Here is a 21,399-nt window from a genome sequence, read left to right on the forward strand (position 1 = left end):
CTGAGCTCATGTTAAATCTCCTGTTATTCCTTTGTTGCTTACAGTGCTGTATGTGAAGGTCAGTAGATAATCCGTCTATGGAATAAGTTCTGAAATGCGTTTCATAGAAGAAATGACACTGGATGTGACCATTTTAATTAAATGCACCGGAATGGTGGCCCACATACATCATAATGTTTTTAAATTCAGCCAAATAAAAAATCAGTGGGAAGACGGATCACTATTGGCTAACCATCACAACTTTTTTTTTTCTGGCTTCCTCCCTTCCTCTCCATCTCATCTACAGTTATTAAAATCAAGTTTACTGCTAACAATCGTGATTGGAGAGAAATCTGGAAGCCATTCAAATCTGACGGAGTAGGTAATCTCTTTTTGCCAACTAACACTGTGTTAGTATTCTTGGATACACAGGTAACATCATCTCTCTGGATTCATTTGGAAATGATCAATAAAACAAACGAGAAAACGAAATTTAAGTACTTTGGAAACTGAAATGCTGGTGTGTCTGGAATTGAGAAATATTAGGAAACCTGCTCGTTTCACTCATTAAAACCTTCAAGACGTGTCCTTACCACAGCAAACAGGTACCCTCCCCCCACCCACTCTTCTCAGTGAAGCCATTCAAGTTTCCAGTCCCTCTTTTCTAGTCACTGACTCCATGGCAACGGGCCACTGACCTGCCCTTAAGGGAAACAGAATCTCTGGCAAGGCTGAGACTTTTAATAATTCCACTTGTCAACACAGGGCAGAGAGAAACAGATGGATTTGTTCCAACTAACTTAACAAACCTACTAACAAAATGAGTAGCCCCCAGCAAGTGACCAGGCCCAGTGTCCACAGTGTCCCCTGGGACAACCAAATATCACATCATTAGTGTCCAAGAAAATCCACACCACTGACACCTGTCCATCAAACTGCTCAGGGAGTGTGGGTGTCTTCCTGCAATATCTTCTTGATCTACCATTTCCCAGGAAGGTAAATGTATACTGGGTGCCTCATTCAAAGTGATTATTAATTGGATTACTAATTTCCTCCACCATTTATTTTTGACAAATAAATACAAAAATATCTGCACAAGAGGGCATATTTTGAGTTACAAGTTTCCTGATAGGAATATTGTCCAGATTTTCATATCAGTTTCTGTTGACCAAACTTCCCTCTCGGGGGAGGACAAGAATCTAGAAATATCACTTTCAATATCCAGGATCTCAACTCAGCCCTAACACAGAAGAGACACTCCTCCTGCTCTCCTTTTCCTTGAGATGTTCGAGTGTGCATCCTGCAGTTTGTAACAGATTGCCTTTTTCGTGGCTTTGCTCTCTGATTCAGAAATATAAACACTGCTTCAGAGTTTTATTTTACAATTCATCTTCTGATTTGTCATGGCTGGGAAGGTCAGCTTTCATATCTTCTATTCTAAATTACTTTGGAAGAGATTTTGCAAACAGACTAAGGAATGGCTTTTGTCTGGACCGGAACAAACTGAAAGTTGGGACTCAAGTCCTCTCTCTCTTTTGTTAACATGTAAACAATCAGAAACCCCACAATTTCCCAAAGCAATTATTTGGAAAATAATAAACAGGTGCTTTGGAGACACTGGGTTATAAAAAGAAAATGGCAAATTATATTTTCATGGGCCCAGCTGCTGCACTGATGTGATTCTGTGGAAGGTTCTCCTAGGATCTGAAGCTCAATCAGCAAATCAACTGAGATCATCCCTGTCTGCGCCAACGGGACCACGGTGCCACCCTGCCTTCCTCCCTCTCAGGGCTTTCTGATGAAGCCCCTCTGCCAATGCCAGTCCCAAGTCCGTCAGCTCGAGGCTCCTTTGCTTCCCATTGACACTCGATGACAGGAGGCCCGTTCCGGTTTAACTAGGATTAGCGACCACTGGAAGGAGCAGTGTGGCAGGGCTGTACCTCTCATCGGCTTATTTCTATCTGTCCCAGCCCTAGTGTGCCTGAGAAGCCAGGCTCAGCACCGACTCTGCAGGGGCTGACTGGCGTGGCTGGCTATCACTTTCCTTCAGTAGGAAACGGATAGGACCAGGCAAAGCAGATGGTCCCTCAAGGGGCACATCCCAAAAAATCTGCTAGCAAACTCTGGTGGTGCCTTTCAAACACACAGTAACTTACTGGAGAGGAAAATCAGATCTCCCCGGCCACCTCCTGCCACAATCCACCCCCGCCTGCACTATGTGCCCACTTAGGAGTTTTTTAAATCCTTAGTGAGGCATAATAACTTTGTCTGGGGCAAAGGACAGCCTGTCTTTCTAAGCTTCCTAGAGATAGCCACGTTCCCATATCTGTCAGTGAAATGCTCCCATATCTGTCAGTGAAACCTGTTATCTAAGTAAGACCACCTTCAAGAGACCTGACCTGTGGATCATGGGCAGTCACCCAGTCCTAAGAGAAGCAAATACAAGTATCACATATTTGGCAGGCTGGGTGGAACTACAGATGGAGCCAGTGACACCTCAAATGGCAACTGAAACCGTGTTTCATCATAACACGCTAATGGAGGTTTTTGGTTTTTTTTTTCTTTCAAACTCCAAATAAACCCACAAATGACTTGGTAGAAGTCCTAGGTCTGACTGTATGAATTTGAACAAATCATCAAACATTTCTGGGCTTCACCTGTAAAATGAGGGGCCTGGGCTAGAAGATTTTTTATTTATTTATTTATTTTTGAGACGGAGTCTCGCTCTGACGCCCAGGTTGGAGTGCAGTGGTGCGATCTCGTTCACTGCAAGCTCTGCCTCCCGAGTTCACGCTATTCTCCTGCCTCAGCCTCCCGAGTAGCTGGGACTACAGGCACCCGCCACCGCGCCCGGCTAATTTTTTGTATTTTTAGTAGAGATGGGGTTTCACCGTGTTAGCCAGGTGGTCTCGATCTCCTGACCTCGTGATCTCCCCGTCTCGGCCTCCCAAAGTGCTGGGATTACAGGCGTGAGCCGCCGCGCCCGGCCTGAACTAGATTTCTAAGGTCCCTTTGGCACTAACATTCTAGACTTCTTTGGGTGAGGGTGGTTCTCCTCCAGCATTCCAGCAAATCGCACCTACAGTTAACCCGCCTGTTGACTCGGCATGGACTAAAACGAGAAGGGCTGTTTCCATCACACATAGCTCACCTTGTCCACCGCCGTGTGTTCTTCGTGTGTGACGTTTGTTTTTCTTGGTTCGTTTTTAGACTTGCTCAGCTTTCTGGATACTTTTTCTCTGAGTAGGGTGGCATATCCAATGTGTTCGTAGATGGGGTTAGTTGTCATTTTTGAAATGTACTCGGCAGCTTTTGTTTCTATGTACAATGTTATCAAGCCATCTGTCACCAGATCGTGAATCGACTCAAACCTCTTCTCGCCCACAAAGTGTTTCCCGTCGTGGAAGAGCCTGTAGTTTAAGGTCTGGTTTCCAAACCTGCCCATGACAGAATGAGGGATTACAACCACGTTAGAAATAAGCACAGTGTGGAATGATAATAACAGCAGCTAACGTTTTTTGAATACTTAGTGTAGCCCAGGCACAGGGCTAAGCACTTGATGTGATTTTTTTTTCCCCTAATGATCATATAGACCCTTTGAGATGGTATAACGGTTATGCCTGTTTTACCGCAAAGGCAACTGACACTTGAAGAGATGGCGGTTCCTGCTTGAGTTTAGATGCCTGGAACAAGGCAGAGGTGGGGCTTAACCCCAGGCCATCACATGGAGTCGTTTGATCCTAGAAATCACTAAGGTAATTGTCAGTATCCTTCTCATTTGTAAAAGTCAGAGGATAATGCCTGATTTATAACTATGTTACTTATAAACTTAACTTAATGGGAACCAGCTCTCCTCTATACCTGGCAATTACTCTGCAAGGGATGCCCTGCCCCTCGTCCTGATGCCCCTTTATTATCACATCTTTACCACCTCCAGCAGAGCACCCCATGCCTTCCGCCCTAGTTGGTGCAACAGAAGGGAAGCAATAAGGTGTGCTAAACTCCCTGCTGGAGCCATTGCCAGCATCCCCACAATCTAATCTATAGGTTCCCTCCTCTCTGAGCCCTGGCCTTCCATCTACAGCCCCTGCTTGACTCCCCACTAGAACTGCCAGCTTCTGCTACTGAAGCGCTGGGAAGATAGGAAAGTATTTTGCACACCAAAGCGCGTGATATAATAGCTTTTTAAGTTCATCCTCATAATTACATTATTTAAGATACGTTGTAGACATATTACAACTTGGAAAGTGTCACTGCACAGCCATAATAGGGAGATGGTGCATGGAACACACCATTGTGGGCCTGGGAAGGGCTCCCACGGACACCATTCCCTCTATGGAGAGAGGGTTTTCCAATTCCAAAGAGTTCACAAACGAACTTTTGAAAGACAATTCAGTTCTGAAATTGGATACCTTCCCCAAAACGTACAGGGCTGCGGCGAGGATCAAATGACATAAAATATTTGATCAAGGTTTGAAAAGTGCCATAAATGCGCTGTCTTTCCTGTGTTGTGATGTTTAATAGTTGTGATTTTGTGGTAAAGGCTCAGTAGAGCCTGTTCTACTGGCTCGTTGTCCTGAAGGGTCATGACTGCCCTCACAACAGGTTCCTGGGATCAACAAGGTGATCCCTGAGAGAACCCCATGAGCAAATGCAGGTCTTGTGAGGTCTGCACGTGCAAGGCCAGGTGAAGAAGCCCTTCCTTCAACATGGGCTGCTGGGAGCTGAGGCAGAGATGCTGTGGCCTCGGCCAGCTAGATGGTGCAGGCAGAAGTGGCTGTAGGAACACTAGCTTTCCAGATGGTTCTCAAGTTTACTGTGTGTCCATACTCAGAGTCCCAGTGTCCATACCTACTGATAGCATCTGTGACTGAGGAAATGTATACAACCTCTGATAGACTGCTGGTACTTCAGAAACAAGTGAAGATACCAAGTAAGGAGTAGGGAGGGTAATTGTTTATGGTAGTGGGTTTCTGTTTGGGATGATGAGAAAGTTCTGGAAATGGATATGGAGATGTTTGCACAACATTGAGAATGTACTTAATGCCACTGAATTTTACTTAAAAATGGTAAAAGGAGGCCGGGCGCGGTGGCTCATGCCTGTAATCCCAGCACTTTGGGAGACCGAGGCGGGTGGATCACGAGGTCAGGAGATCGAGACTATCCTGGCTAACATGATGAAACCCTGTCTCTACTAAAAATATAAAAAATTAGCCAGGCGTAGTGGCAGGCACATGTAGTCCCAGCTACTCGGGAGGCTGAGGCAGGAGAATGGTGTGAACCCAAGAGGCGGAGCTTGCAGTGAACCAAGACCGCGCCACTGCACTACAGCTTGGGTGACAGGGCAAGACTCTGTCTCAAAAAAAAAAAAAAAAAGGGAAAAAGGAGACCAGATGCAGTGGCTGATGACTGTAATCCCAGGACTTTGGGAGGCTGAGACAGGCAGATGGCTTGAGCCCAGGAGTTCAAGACCAGCCCAGGCAACATGGTGAGACCCCCTTCTCTACAGAAAAAAAAAAAAAAAGAAAAAAGAAAAAAGAAAAAAAATTAGCCAGTCATGGTGGTGTGTGCCTGTGGTCCCAGCTACTCAGGAGGCTAAGGTGGGAGGCACTTGATCCTGGGAGGCAGAGGCTGCAGTGAGCAGTGATTGTACCACTGCACTCCAATGTGGGTGAGAGAGTGGGACCCCCCCCCATAAAATAAACATGGGAAAAACGATGAATTTTGTGTTATGTATATTCTACTGCAATTCTTAAAAATGGGCAAACATCAGTGAAGCCACTTGTACAGCAATGAAAACAAGGAATGAAATGCGCCTCACCTGAGAGCCAGCGTGTAGCATCCTGGTTGCCGCTGGCTTTCTCTAAGGATGTAGGCACCCTCCACGCCTCCGAGAAGCTCATCCGCCTGCTCCCGAGAGATGATCCCATGAAACCTGAAGGTGCAAGACCATCATTGCTCTGAACAGACCACATACAGAATAACGACCACAAAGAACTAGCCTTAGAAGGATGGCGGGGGCAGCCAGAATCGACAGCCCCCCAACTGAGTGAAGAGGGGAGTGACTGCTGCACATCGTAAGTGACTTGGAACCACCCCTCACACGCTCCAAACACAAGTATTCAAGCAGGCAAACAAAAGGAAGAATGCCCAGTCCACCTGGCTTTCTGCTATTGTCTTTGCTCTCAAGTTGAAAATGAAAGTTGAAACAAAAAGCCAGGTTACTCAACCACCCCCCCGGCCTTTTTTTTAACCATGGGAAATAACAGAAGAGCAATTACCAATTTAGCTCTCAGCTCAGAGAACTATGTGTTATCCTAATTGCAAGTGGACATTTATTGATTAGCAACCGGCTTGCTTCAGTTCAGGGTGGTGGTAATTTTAGAGGCTCATTTTCTGGAAAACAGTAGCGATAATCAACATTCTTCCAGCTGGGTTGGGGAGTGAGGCAGTGCCAAGGGACTCCAAGCTTCTGGGAGAGGAGTAACACCTCTTTCTAGGATTACCCAACCTTGGAGAACTTTGGAGAATAAATCAGAGAATAAATTTTCTGGATGGAGAAAAACTCCTTTACTTTCTTGAAAGGAAGAGGGGGAAAGGGAAGTCAGCTAAACAAGTTTTGTATCTTCCTCAGGAATGCAGAGATTAAGTTAGGGTACAAATGGAGAAGGGTAACATTTTTAAAAGTGCCTATCACAATATTTATTTCCTAACTCCCTTTATCCTTAAAAAGTAGACCTTCCAAGCTGAAGCTTCTGTCCAAGCAAAGTGAGGTCAGAAGCAGCCCGTGGCTTTGTGCTTCAAAATCGCTTCTTAAAAGGTGTACGGCAGTGACGGCCTGGAAAAAACAGGCTTTCTGGCTTCCCAAAGTTTGATTTTAAATCTCAAGAGCTGATGCCTGGAGGTCTTGGAGCAATGCTCTTCGGAGTGAGGATGAACGTTCTGTGCATCCCCAGTTCTGGTGGGAGGGACTGAGGCACAGCCCAGTCTCAGGGGGTTTAACTGGCTCTGCATAGCAGGTATGGATTGGAACTGGGAGGCCAGTTTATTGGGGCCTGAAGCAGAGGTGTTGGGGCTTTGACAGTGAGGCCACTGGACCTAGGAACCTTGCGGAGGGGCCTCTTGTGCAGCCTGAGCCAGGATGGAGAGGGTAGATGGCCTGGGTGAAGAGCCCTGGGGGCAGCCTTGCGATGGGTTGGTGGATGGGTTGGCAGTGAATGTGGGGGTGGGTGTGCGGGGGGAGGGGATGTGCAGCGGGAGAGTGGGAGGGGCAGACAGCATTGCCAATATTCCCACACATAAGTAGAAAAGACAAAAGCTGGGATGTCGAAGACACAACCTGTGGGCCAGAGTAACAATAGCAGGACAGGGCACACAGAGGGACCTGCCCCAGGTCACTGCAGCAGAAGGGACAGGAAAAGGGGGAGTCTCTAAACCTAAAAGCAGCTAGATTTTTTTTTTTTTAAGAGACTGACTCTCACTCTGTAGCCCAAGCTGGAGTGCAGTGGCACAGTGGCGTGATCTCAGGTCACTGCAACCTCTGCCTCTAGGCCCAAGCGATGCTTGTGCCTCAGCCTCTCCAGTAGCTGGGACTACAGGCATGTGCCACCATGCTGGCTAATTTTTTGTATTTCAGTAGAGACGGGGTCTCACCATGTTGCCCAGGGTGGTCTCGAACTCCTGAACTCAGGCGATCCTTGTGCTGGGAATACAGGCATGAGCCACTGTGCCCAGCCAAAAGCAGCTAAGTTTTATGTTTCTTTTTTTTTTAATGCTTGATTTTGAGTATGTATACTTTTTCTATTTTTATTTTTAATTGATACATAATTATTGTACATATTTATGGGCAATTGTGTGATATTTTGATACATAAGTACAGTGTGTAATGATCAAATCAGGGTAATCAGAATGCCCATCACCTCAAGCATTTATTGTTTCTTTATGTTGGGAACATTTGAAAGCCTCTCTTAGCTATTTTGGAGTATACAATAAATTGTTTTAACTATAGTCACCTTGCTGTGCTATTGAACACTAGAACTTAAGTTTTAATTCACTTGAATTGGCAAGTTTAAGTGATCGAAAGCATCAAAAGCTGTCAAGAACTAAATTAAATTCAATCATTCAAAAGAAGAAAATGACAATTTTGTGCACCTGAAGACCCAGTCTGTGGCTTGTCGTCCCCTTTATGCATGGTTTCTGAAAGTCCAAATATCTCCAACCTATATCTAATACATTAGTATGATTGTAACTTGGTAAGAAAAAAGCAAGCATGCACGAAGACCAGAAAGAGATGAAGGGAAAAGGTTAGCAATGATTCTCTTTCATGGTGGAACTATGGGTATTTTCCATCTTGTATTTTCCTTTATTTTCTAATTTTTCCAAGTTAATCGGTATTAATGTATTAATTTTTTTTTGATACAAGGTCTCACTCTGTCGCCCAAGCCAGAGTGCAATGGTTCAATTGACCTCCTAGGCTCAAGTGATCCTCCCACCTCCCTCCTGTGGTCCTGAGTGCAGCTGGGACTATAGGCGTGTGCCACCATGCCCGGGTCATATTTGTATTTCTTGTAGAGATGAGGTCTTTCCATGTTGCCCAGGCTGGTCTTAATCTCCTGAGCACAAGTGATCTGCCTTCCTTGGCCTCCTAAAGTGCCAGGACTACAGGCGTGAGCCACTGTGCGCAGCCATAATTTATTTTTAAAACAAAAGTAACACCTGTGCACAGCAGAAAATTCTAATTTCAAAAGTTGAAGGTACAAAAGAACTAAAAATGCAAAAGTCCTCTCTCCCTAAAGGTATCCATTGTCAATAATTTCTTGTGATTCCTTCTAGGAATAAATGTGTATGTGCGTTTCCTGAATGAAGCATGTATTACTTTTTAAGTGGAAGAAAAAAACACCATTCATTTAAAAAAAAAAAATAAACGGAAACACAGCATCTGAAGGTTTTAGGCTAATTACCATCTAACAAAAGATGTTCCTTTTGGTAGTTAAGAAAATACTTCCTTAGTCTCAAGACACTCATATGTTTTACATGAATTGGGGGTAAGAAGATGAGAACTAAAAAGTCATTCAAGAAAACTTTTCTGCAAAAAAGAAAATGCATAATAAACAGCTCCTTTTAGAATTCACATGCAAAAGTGTAGATGGTAGGTTTTCATTTTCTTCTATTTTTTAAAAATTAATTGTGCTATCTTAAAGAAAAAAACAAATAAGCATACTGAGGGAAAAAAGCCATACTACAACATAGATCAGATAGTAGGGACATGGGGTGGAGAGGAGCCGAGGCCAGTGCCCCCAGGCAGGCATTCCAGAGGTGCTAGTCAAATTCCCAGGGCACTGCAAGGAAGGTTCTGAAATGCAGCTGTGGCAATTAGGAAGGTGCACTGGGCTGGGACCACTAAGAGGGTCATTAATCATGAAGATGAGGCTCTGACGGGTAAGGGAACAAGACGAAGGTTTAGGATTGGCTGTGAGAGCTTGGAAGGCAGACTCTAAAGAGACTTGCCTCACAATGCCTCCAGGTTGGACTTGGGAAGAAAAGTGATTGATGCATCTCCTCTCCCCTGGCCTATTCTGCCTGCCCTCTGTGATGTGTTGTACACAACATAGGCTTAGCCTGTGAATTATTTTTATGGTCATGTGTATTTGCTGGGCAGTAGGTTTTGGAAAAAAATGAAACAAAACAAGAGTTGAAATTAAGAGAAAAATGGAAAGGAGAGTATTAAGGCAATTTGGCTAATACAGCCAAGCCAAGAGAAATCATTTGGGTTTTATGAGAATGCAGGGAAGTGGGATACCTATCCTGACCACTGCACGGAGGTACACAAAAGTCAGGAACTCAGATACAACGTACCATCTTGGACACCCCAAACGTTTCTATTGTGTTGAGGTAGAAAGTGAAATGAAACACTGACAGACAGCCTCCATTATGAAAAATGCTGCCTTGCGTTTCAAGTACTTGCCAGGCACTCAGTAGCTCTTTTGTGGAGCGAAAAGTAGCGCAAGATGCTCTCCCTCCCACATTAATGGAAACTAAGCACTTGAGTGCTATAAAAAATATTAATTCAAAGGAGTCTGATTGCATTTATTCTTATCATTAAACTCTTGCATAATAGACATATGATGACCATATATTAGAAAATTTGTAATATTTAAATGACACATGAAATGACTACTTATTAAATTATTAAAACAAAGAATAGTATAATACATACTCTCTTCCATAATATTTTGGCCTGTTTTCCACCTATAGTAAAAAGAAAACAAAATTAATAATGCATTTGAATTCAAATCAGCGAGATAAAAATGCTACTCAAATAAACAGAACTAGGGTCCTGGTAGTAATTTTATTACAGATGACATCCTCCAAATCAGAGATCCATGAAGCTATGGAGTTATAATCAGCACATTCCAGTATCAGGTAGGAATGATCTAGAATCACATTTCTGCAATCATTAGGCTCACTTCCCACCCAAACCCAATCATCCAATAAGAGAATTTTCAACAAAAACAAAGCGATGCTTATTTTAATATTAAGGAATTTGTAAGGGTATTATAAGGCTTCATCCTGAATGATAAAACAACTACTTCTGTCATGAATAAAACATAAGCATTTATTTCACTCTGTGCCTAATTGTTTTTATTATGTATTTATAATTAAAACAAGGAGTCTACCTGGATTAAAAAATAAAGCAGACTTAACTCAATCACGTTCCAAATAAAGTCCATATTCTAACATTCTTATTTTTTCAACATGTGGCTAATGAGCTGAAATTCATTTGACACCAGAGGTGCAGGCTACATAGGACAAGATTTATGACTTGACTAAAACACAAACATTCCAGAAAGATCTTTCAATCACAGCTTTAGCCTTGAGGTTATCACATTCGATTTTTCTCACATACATGATCATCTGCTTTCATAAGAGCTTTGTGTTCGCATGTTTATGATGTTGGAGTTGGTGAGAAAGTGACATGATTTCTCATGCTCAGCCTTTGTTCTTCTCCCCTAACTCCAGGGACACTCAAAACATAGGAGAGCCACATTAAGTTATGGGTTTTTATGAATGGTTATATGTATGACAGCAAGTTTATGTTTATTCACTGTTGTAGGATATGAGCTTGGCAGCTGTTTTATTCACAGTCATTTCTTCCTATAGTCAAATGAACAGTTTTCACAGCAGGGCTCAGGGACAGGCACAGTAGCAGGATTTCATGATACGGGGCAGTTTCCTGGCCTAGCTCCATCCTCCAAAGGATGCAAATCTGTATAGGTAGCAGGACACTAGGAGCTTGGGGAAAAGGCTCAGAAAGGCGGACTGGGGCTTTGGGGACCACACTCACAATGCTGCCTAGGATAAGCCTCGCTGGTACAAAACTTACCATCTAGACATTTCTAAATATGTGTTCACTCTTCTGTGCATTTTACACCTGAAAATTACTCAACCAAGCAGGACATCCATAACTTAATCCTCAAGGTTCAAAGCCTGCTAGGTGTCATTTGTGAAGGAAGATTTAAATAATATCATTAATAGAAGCAATATATCCAGGTGTAAAAAGGCACCTGGTTATCTGATATCCTTTCTATAAATTATGTGTGCCATTATTCTACAGGCTGGTAAGCTTTTTAATGAGAATTGAATATGTTATCATTTATATCATTCTTTTGGCTTTCAAAGTTCTTTTTTAGTTTTATAATATTATAGATATGTGACTGTAAACCAACATGACAGAGAAGAAATTTAGGACTAGAAAAGTCAATGAAAGTCAATGATACATAATGGCAAAATCTCCATTCTTTGAGAGGTGATATTCCAAAATTTGAAGTGATTCTCCATATATGAGGACAATTTTTAAATTTCCATCTTTTTGGCTGAACCATAGCACAAGTATGCAAAATCTGGGTATAGCTCTCAACCCTATTCCCTTCCTGTATCTTATTTCCCTAAAAGAGAAAGAGTTACTAACTTCCCAGATAAGCCACATGGTAATACTACTAACTCTTGGCATGCAGGTAAACAGTTAATAAATGCTGAATTTAATTGATTCTTAACAAGACAACAAATTGCTTTCAGTTCATCAACCAATCATAAAAATATACAGCACCCCTATGTTCTGGGCTCTATGCTCAGGCCAGCCATTGTACATGAAATAATGACCTTGCAGGTGCAGAGAGGAAAGGCATGAGGTACTCGGGGTGTTCTGCACTTGCAGCAGAGGGAAATGCTTAAGGAGAAATCTAACATAGACCCCCAAAGAGGGAAGCTGATATTTAGGGTGCCTTGAAAGATGCCAAATAAGATTCTGCCCGAAAGAGAGTTTGATCCAACTGAGAGACAAATCTTCTGAAAATGAAAACCACTAGAAAATAAAAGAAGAGCCCTGAATTGTGTGGGACAGGCATGGAAGAGGGCCATGGAATAGGTCCCAAATATTACATGAGATACATACTAATATATGATTCCTTGCATATCTGAAATTTAAATTTAACTAGGCCTCCTGGTCCCTCCTTCCCTCTCTCCCTTCCTCCCTTCTTCCCTCCCTTCCCCACTCTTCCCTTCCCCTCCCCTCCCCTCCCCACTCACTTTCCCTCCCCTTCCCTCCCTCCCTCCCTCCCTCTCTCCTTCTCTCCCCACTATCTCTTTCTTTCTTTCTTTCCTAAATCTAGCAACCCTATGTAGGGGACAGGAAAGACAGACGTAAGAGAGAGTAAAGATAGAGGATGTGGTTGGCCATCTGATCACTGCTTCTACTGGTTGGGGGCCATTTTGACAGCAATCCAATCTCTCCTTCCTTTTTTGTCCCTGAAACTCTTAAAGAAAATATATGTGTCCTTGTTAATGTCAAAGAGAAAGAGAGGCTGGGATCAAAAAAACAAAATCCTCTTCTTTTTATAAACTTTTTACTCACAGGAGTCTAAACACAGTCTCTATTTCTATACTTCACTAAGCTTTAAACCAGTCCAGAGCTTAATGTTTAAGTTAAATGATACTATACAAATCATACAATGTCCACATTTCTTCAAGGTGGATAATACTGGATCCTCAGATCCAGACAGAACAGGTGGCTGGGGGCTAGAGTTTCCAGAGACAAAGCTCTGCCAAGAGACTAGGAACCTCTGTGTTGTGCCCCCAGCAGTGCCTTAGAGAAGCCTGACTCACTCCCTGGCAAGGCTTCGTGTCAGCCATCAATAGAAACCAGGACCCACCTGTGAAACTGAATTTAATAAAATAAACTGTAGCTCTCAATTTCTGTTTCCAATTGTATGAGATTCTCTTCAGTAGGTGTGAACGCAACAGGATAGTTGATAAATAAAAAGTAAGGCAACTTAGAAGTTCTTGCATTCTCATTGAAAACTATGTTTGTTCAAATCAGGCAACTTAATCAAAAAATTTAGGTGGTCACATGGATTCAGAAAGGAATGGAAAATGCAATATATCCTGACATGAGTGAAGGTTGGTTCTGGAGCTTCCCTGCCATGGTGACTATCCTAGGACAGCAGCTGCAGCTGGTCAATCCATCACCTGGTGAACCTGGCCTTTGTGAATATGACTGACAGCTGTCAGATCTGCCATGTCCGCTCTTGGGATTTAGTGCTCTGAGTCCAAGAAATGAAGGCAGCTCATTCTTTTTAAGAGAAAGAAAATACGTGGTCGTGTTAGATGGATTACTAGATCCTCTAATCCTTAGATGATCCAGCTGGCTCAAAAAGGAACACCTCTCTTTACAGAGGCAGAGCATCAAGTAGGAGGTCATTGAGAAACCACATGAAATGGGTCCTTCCCAAGGCACAGAGGGTTTCAGTGTTTATGGTGCGACCATGCAGAATGGTGGCTGATTCTTTTTAAAAATAAAACTGAACATTTTATCCTAAATAAGGATCATCTACAAGAGAATAGCCCCCAAGGTAGGCACAATACATGCCACTTATATCCCTGTTGACCAGAACATTTTTGGAATTTCTCTTTTGGAACTACCTTAATATATACCACCCTTTCTTGTGAATATCCTTAAATGTACACTTCTTGAAGTGTGGGCTGGTCATTCAAAACAGAAACTTCAAGATGCTTGTTGAAGACTGCAGACAGCATCCCCATCTCGGACCAGCTAAGCCAAAATTACTGAGGGTAGGGACATGACATGTAATTTAATCAAGCCCCCTAGATGATTTTAAAGCACATACTAAAGTCAGAATCACTATATGTAGAAATATACATAAGTTTGTTTATTTGAGAATGGATTTCAAAGCGCATGTTATTTCAGCAAACAGACATACATTATTTGGAGCCAAGACCAGTAAGTAAATGGGGTGAGTGACCAAACTAGGAAAAACATTTGAGACAAAAACGAGGCATGATCATAAGATAATAGGATTTTCACTGTGACTTGCTCTGAAGGAATTTTAGAAGAGACATTCCCAACCCACTCTGAGCAATGGGAACTTGGCAGAAATCAAAGCAGAGCTTCCCAAGATGACTGATGGGAAGAGACCATGCCCATGAAACAGATGTGTTAAAATAACATCTATGTTAAGACTTTACAGTTACATCTCAAGTATAATTAAACTGTTAGCACTGTGACTACTGGAGATGGGTTCCATCCTGTCTAGTCCTATCCCTACTATCCACAGTCCACACACCGTGCTCCCATATATGTGAGGCTATGTGAATGTTATGTTTTCAGCCCAACGGCCTCATCACCCTATGTTCATCCTCTGCACTCATCAAACCAAATGACTTGCAGTTCCGTAAGTGTATGCCCTCTAATATGCCCATCATTTTTACGTGGTCTTATTTTAAGATCCTGAATTCTTTTTCAAATGAGGCAGATCATATGTGGGTTAAGAAGGCAGGCTCTGGACCCAAACTGCCTAGGTTTGAGGCCAGATCTGTGGGAATTTAAGCAAGTTATCTATTTCTATACTCCTCAGTTTTCTTATCTTTAAAATGAAAATGATAATAAAAGTACCTACCTCATGGGGTTGTTGTAAGAGCTAAATGAATAAATATGTGTAATATGCTTGCAACCGTGCCAGGCGCAGACAGCCAGTCACCTGCTATGAGCTATCACTGGGATCCAGAGAAGGTCTCCTCTGTACAGAAGGAAGGGTTAGGCCCATCCTTTGCTGTGTTCTTAGAGATCTTTTTACATATCTTCATTAGAAAACTTATCTCACCATGTTTTAAATACTTATTTGCCATTTTTTCCTAACTGTTCCGTGGAGCAGCAATTTTGTCTTCATCATTCATGTATTTCCAGGATTTCTCCCAATGTCTGTCACAGAGTAAATGCAGATACCCCTTGTTATCTCAGTCTAGCCCATTCCTAAAAAACGTGTAGGGCAGCAAAGCTTCAAACAGCAAGAGCCTATATTCCATTACTTTACCTAGAAAAACGAATCATTTTTAGAGAATGCAAAAATATCCATTTTCCAAATATTACTAAAATGCCCCTAAATAATTACTTGACAATCTAATAACAATCTTTTCACAATATAAAACATTTAAAAACCAATTACCTAATTGTTTAACACTTAATGCACTAATGAGCAGGTATATTTGTGTGCAGTCTACAGCTGAATAAATAGGAATTTCATTAGCCTTCTACACTGAGCATTATTATAATAAAAATAAATAATGCAGTGATATTACCAAAGATTTGAGAGTTACTATCTAATTGGACCTGAGTTGGTAGTGCTCCTAGGCTCCTGGCCTGAACAAATACTGAAGGGCTAAACCCTCAGGGAAAAGGTAGGGAAATTACAGATATAATGTGCTCTATGTTTAAACATGCAGCTGCTCAGGAGAACACAGATATGAGAGAAGCCCACCCTTCATCTTTCAGCACCCTGCTACTCAGAGTGTGATCATGGGGCCAGCAGTATTGGCATCATCTTGGAATTTGCTAGAAATGTGGGATCTGCAATTCTAAGGGGATTCATAGAAACATTAAAGTTTGAGAAGCTGCCACACACGAGAGAACGTGTCATAGCTGGTTTCTAATTGGGAACGGCTTTTAGCAAGTCCTGATAGCAAATATTCAAATAGTGAGTATTTGGAAAACAAGAGTGCCTGTGCTCATTACATGTTTGCAGAATGAGATATAGAATATGCCTGTGGACCCTTCCTCATCAATCCAGTTACTGTGGGACTCTGAGTAGGTTATTACACTCCTTTGCATCTCATTTTTCTCAATTTTCAGTAAAACTGGAGTTATACAAATGGGCTATTTTAATAAGGCTGTTTCACAGATTAGACGAGATACCACATGTGAGACTTGGATCATCGTGGCAATAGCTTCTCATTTATTGAGTAGCTACTCTGTGCCAGGCACAGTCCTGAGGGTTTCTCTCCTATTGCCTCATTTAAGTCTCTAAACAATGCTCCAAGGTAAGTGAGTGCTATTATTTTAAAGAGAACCACTAAATAGCATAAGGTCTCAGAGCTAGTAAGTGGCTGAGTCTAGACTGGGACCACCCCTAAGTACTGTGCTTCACTCCTTCTCCAGTAGATGCTAATCAGTGCTAATGCCTTTGTTGGCTCTCAAAATTCTGCAGTTTGATTAACTATTAGATTATCTGAATGGCCTTCAGTTTTCTTTGCTAGGACTCAACACCTTAATATCTCTTTTGAATGAACTGAATTCCATCAACGAACTGGCAAATGTGAACTTTGGAAAAATTTGCCTAGGATGGAGTGACATTTGGGGTCTCTCAAATATTTCCCCGTGATTTGGAATCACATGTATTCCCAAACGATCTGGTTTATTTCCCAATGTATTTTTCAATTTTAAGGAAGGCTTCTCAGCATTCTGCAAAGCTTCAAAGAACAGTAGGGTGACAGCTGCACAGTGAGAGACAGGAAGCATAATCCTTAAATGAGTTTGCTTTATAGTCAGATTATCATTGCCTAGATAAACACAAGTTCCTTTATGTTCAACACAAAGACATTTACAGAATATTGTGAGTCCTCTGTAAACAAGGTTTCCAATTATTGAAAGAACAAAGCTTTTATAATCCCTCCGCAGCTGGTATATGTTAAGTTTTTACTTAATAGAAATAATTTAAAAACCTGATTTAGCAACCTCCTACACAGGGCAGCTAGATTGCTGGATTTTCTGATAGATAGATCAAGTAGGGGAGAAAAGGCTTTTGATGGGGGGATTTGTGCTGCTGACACTGCGGCAATTTCATCCACAAAAAATAAATATAGATAATTCCTTTTTAATTAGAAATCAAGGATCCTCCATTGAAAAGGAGAGAAAGAAAATTCAAGTACTGAAATTTACACTCTTGCAGTCAAAGTGCAGAGCATAGAATGAAAATTGAGCAGACTCTAAAATCTCCCATTTCTTTCCATTTAGAATCTAAGGCCTAATTTTTTCCTCATGGCATTTCTTTAACACTTCTGGAAATCTAATAGGGCACTGACAAGGTGAATTCCTTCCTGTCTTGAATAGAATGTATTATAAAAGTCCACTGGTCAGTCTTTCTGTAATAAATCTCCTTAAAAGGTAACCAATTGCTTTGCTAAGTTTTGCACATACACACAAGTTGGATACTTCAGCAACCTGATCGAAACAGTCTGTGAACTTACAGATGCACATAAGTAGATCAGCTTAGGGGTGCTCAAGACCAAAGCAGTTCCCAAACATTTGGTTTATTTTCTGGCTTCACTTCTGCCCCCCCAAATTTTCCAGAAATTATGATTATCAGTGATAATATTAGAGCAAACAAACATAAAACATTTTCTTTAGGCCAGTGGTTCTCAACTGGGAGGGGAGGTGACTCTGCTCCTCAAGGGACATTTGTCAAAGTCTGGGGAAATCTCGTCACATTGTTCTCTGCTCAGAATTCCCCACTGGCTCCCCAATGCCACGTGGTCAAACCTACACAACTCAGTGGGACCTTCCCAGATCACTCTACTTAAAAGTGGGACCTCCTGTCCTTGGCATACCTCGTCCCTCTTCTTTGGCTTATTTTTTGCCTCATGACAGTTTTGACTGTCAGGACTGGGGGGAGGGTATTCCTGGCCTCTAGCAGGCAGAATCCAGGGATGTTAATAAACATCACACAGTGCATGTGACAACCCCCTACAATAAACAATTATCCCTCTAAAATGTCAATAGTGCCAAGGTCAAGAAACCCTGCTTTAGACTGGAAGAACTTTGAACTGTTAAGTATTCCCAAGAAAGAATATTAGAAACTTTTTTTTTAACCAAAATGCAAATAAGCAACAAAAACTTTAAATACATTAAGTAAAATGGAGTAAAAGGAAGGCAGCAGGAAATATTTGCTTTCTATAATGCTGATAATACATAAAGGTAGCTTTTAAGAAAAGACAGTACTGGTGAAATACCTCCAACTACTCAAGGAAATATATCAGATGAATACAAAATGGAACAGACTAAAATGTCAGTAAGATTAAAAAGGGAACCTCCTCCCTCCCTGGAAAAATTTTAAACAATGTTAAACTACAAAAAACACTAAAGAAATTTCTTTCTTGGGAGTGATCAGCCATGCTATGCATACACGTGAATTAACGTTTGAATTCCTTACAGCTATGGGACTCCACACCTCACAGCATGTAGCTTTGAAATTTTGCCCTGATTGCTGGGTTGGAAATAAGACTTCCGCCACTCACAGCTTTCCCAGATCCCAGAAGATGTCTCAGGAAGGAGTGGCTAAAGCAGCGTCTAATGGCTGTCCAGGATGGGGCTCAGAGAAATCCTGTTTTCTCAGGGTTCATTACATAAATACTATAAACAATATGTATTAAAATCATAACAGAGGAAGGCAAATTGCCAACATTATTTGTATTTAGATTTTAAAAGTAATGGAAGGGCAACTACACCCAGACACACTCATACAAATGCCCATGCCTCATGCATTGAGCCCTTTTGCTACTGGTTCTGATCTTCTCCCAGTTCAGTCCTATTGACCTTGACCCAGAACTCCACTAAGGGCAGGGCCAGGAGGAGCAGAGGAGGAGCCAACACTTAACAATGCCTTCAGTGTGGATGTTTCAGGTCTCCCAACAAGCAAGCCACATGGAGATTGTAATTCCCATCTTGCAGATGGGAAGAAGAAGGCCTGTATGGTTAACATTACTTGAAGATCATGCAGAGGCATGGAGATGAGATCCAAACCATGTCTAATTGACTCCAAAGCCTATAATCTCCTACACCAAAAGGAAGGGAAGTTGCCCAAGGATAACAGATATAATGTACTTATAGAGAACATTGACTATGCTGTTACAGATGGGTTGATAACGAAAATTGTGGAAACTCTAAAACATGGCCATTCTGGAGACCTGGGTAGACTGATTGGTCCTCATCGTACCTAATGGCTTACCCTTCTTTACTCTTCACCCCAATGAATGCTACCACCCAGGGTATCATCCACTCAATGCCCAAGCTATACATCATCATCTCTGACTCCTCCCTCTTCTCAACCCCACTTGCAATCTGCCACGAAGCCTTCTTCATTGTATGCAATTCCTTAACTGCTTTTAAAATGGTCCCTTTCTCTCCATGTCCACTGGGCTATCTACTCATCTAAACCATGAAAGTAGTCTTTTTACTGGTCTCCCTATATCCTTTTATCACCTTCCAATCTATTTTTCACATTTAATTAAGTCAGAAAATGCAAGTCTTGTCACATTGCTCTCAGCTTAGAATTCTTCACTGGTTCCCCACTGCTGCATGGTCAAACCTACACAACTCAGTGGGACCTTCCCAGACCACCCTACTTAAAAATGGTAACGCCTCTCCTTGGCATACCCCATCCTTCTTTTCTGGATTATTTTTTCCCCATGACATTTATCATCATCTGATATACTGTATATTTTACTTGTGTGTTATGATGATCAATTTTATGTGTCAACTTATGGGGGCCATGGGATTCCCAGGTATCTGATACACATTATTTCTGGTTGTGTCTGGGAGGGTGTTTCTCGAAGAGATTAGCCTTTGACTCAATGACTGAGTAGAGCAGATGGCCCTCCCTAGTGTGGATTGGTACTATCCTGTCCATTGAGGGCCTAAATAAAACAAAGAGGCAGAGGAAGGTTGTATTCATGCTCCCTTTTCCTGATTGCTAGGGCAGGAACACTGATCTTCTCCTGCCCTTGGTATTCTTGGTTCTTAGACCTTCAGACCCAGACTGGAATCAACACCATCAGTTTGAGAGCTCTCAGGCCTTCCAACTACACCAACTGTAACACACACACACACACACACACAAATTGGTTTTATTTCTCTGAAGAACTCTGATGAATACATTTTTTTTAACCAATATCTTCCATTCAAATGGAAACTATACAAGGGCAAAGATTACTGTGCCTTGCTTACTGCTATATCTCTAGAGTCTAAAACAGTCCTGGCCCTTCCCAAGTGCTCAATAAATATTTATCGGATGAACACATGAATGGCATCTAGGATCTTCCCTGGATGGTCCTTGCTTGTGTGTGCAGAATATGTTCTTACTGACACACATGCTCTTGTCCCACGATATCCTCACCCCTCAGTTCTTCATGTTCCTCATACATAGCTTCTGCAGTTTCTGAAGCACACCCTCAGCTGCTCATACTTCTAGGATATTCTTTGGTGGGGTTATGTCCTCTGCCTGGAATTCTAATATTCGTTCTTCAGTCCCTCTATGCCTTAGCCTGGCAAAATCTCACTGATTTTAAAAGTAAGAGCTGAAATGCTGCCATCTTGGGGAAGTCTCCTGCCTCTGAACTTTATAAAAGGTCTGAGTTAGGGCCATGGCGATCTTACTGGAATTGGGATTGTTGGCTTTTATAAGCTCTCGATGTGAGCTCCTTGAGGGAATGGCTCCTGTTTCTTCACCTCTGTTGTCCCAGCATATTGCTCACCGTGTTCACAAAGCTCAATCTCATGGCATAACACAATGAGTGAAAGGCAGGTTTGCTTGATGCTCCCAGATCCCTTTCTGGGGCTCACTGAAATTTCAAAAGGGGTCTCCATGGAAAGACTGGTATTGGTGGTAGCTTGCACCTTGAAGCTTTATGCTTCCAAGCTACAGAACAAAACTTGTTCCCCTGTCTGCTTTCTGAATCTCCAGAGTGAAGACTGAAGACCACAGGCAACAACTGTGATTTTGAGCCAGTGATTCTGCTAATCCAAGTCCCTCACATTCTTTAGAGGGTGGACATGTGAAACAACATAAACCACCCAGATGCTCTGCCCCTGGAATTTGCGACTTGAGTAGAAACCATTAAATGAAGCTGTTAGAGTTGATTCACATGTGTGGCAGAGTCTAATGACAACAATAACAACAATAATCATTAATAGTTATCGAGAACTTACGTACCAGGCATTGTTCTAAGCACTTTGTTTACATATATCAACCCAGTCAATCCACATGATTACCCAAGAGGTAAGATCAGTTACACCCA

The 21,399-nt window shown here is 42.1% G+C and overlaps 1 protein-coding gene across 4 annotated transcripts in view; it reads right to left on the reverse strand.

Annotated features, from left to right (window-relative positions):
* CHN2 (chimerin 2) overlaps window positions 1–21,399 on the reverse strand; it is a 313,814-nt gene that overhangs the window by 110,545 nt on the left and 181,870 nt on the right. For 3 of the 4 annotated variants that reach the window (XM_025378590.1, XM_025378588.1, XM_025378587.1), the window contains 3 exons: window positions 10,196–10,227; window positions 5,801–5,914; window positions 3,131–3,416 (listed from right to left, as the gene is read on the reverse strand). The exons of the other annotated variant lie outside the window; for it this stretch is intronic. In XM_025378590.1, the coding sequence (XP_025234375.1) occupies window positions 3,131–3,416; window positions 5,801–5,914; window positions 10,196–10,227 (432 nt within the window). The remainder of the gene's footprint in view (window positions 1–3,130; window positions 3,417–5,800; window positions 5,915–10,195; window positions 10,228–21,399) is intronic. 4 annotated transcript variants of the gene reach the window in all.

The sequence above is a fragment of the Theropithecus gelada genome, chromosome 3 (assembly GCF_003255815.1).
Source record: "Theropithecus gelada isolate Dixy chromosome 3, Tgel_1.0, whole genome shotgun sequence".
Classification (NCBI taxonomy): domain Eukaryota; kingdom Metazoa; phylum Chordata; class Mammalia; order Primates; family Cercopithecidae; genus Theropithecus; species Theropithecus gelada.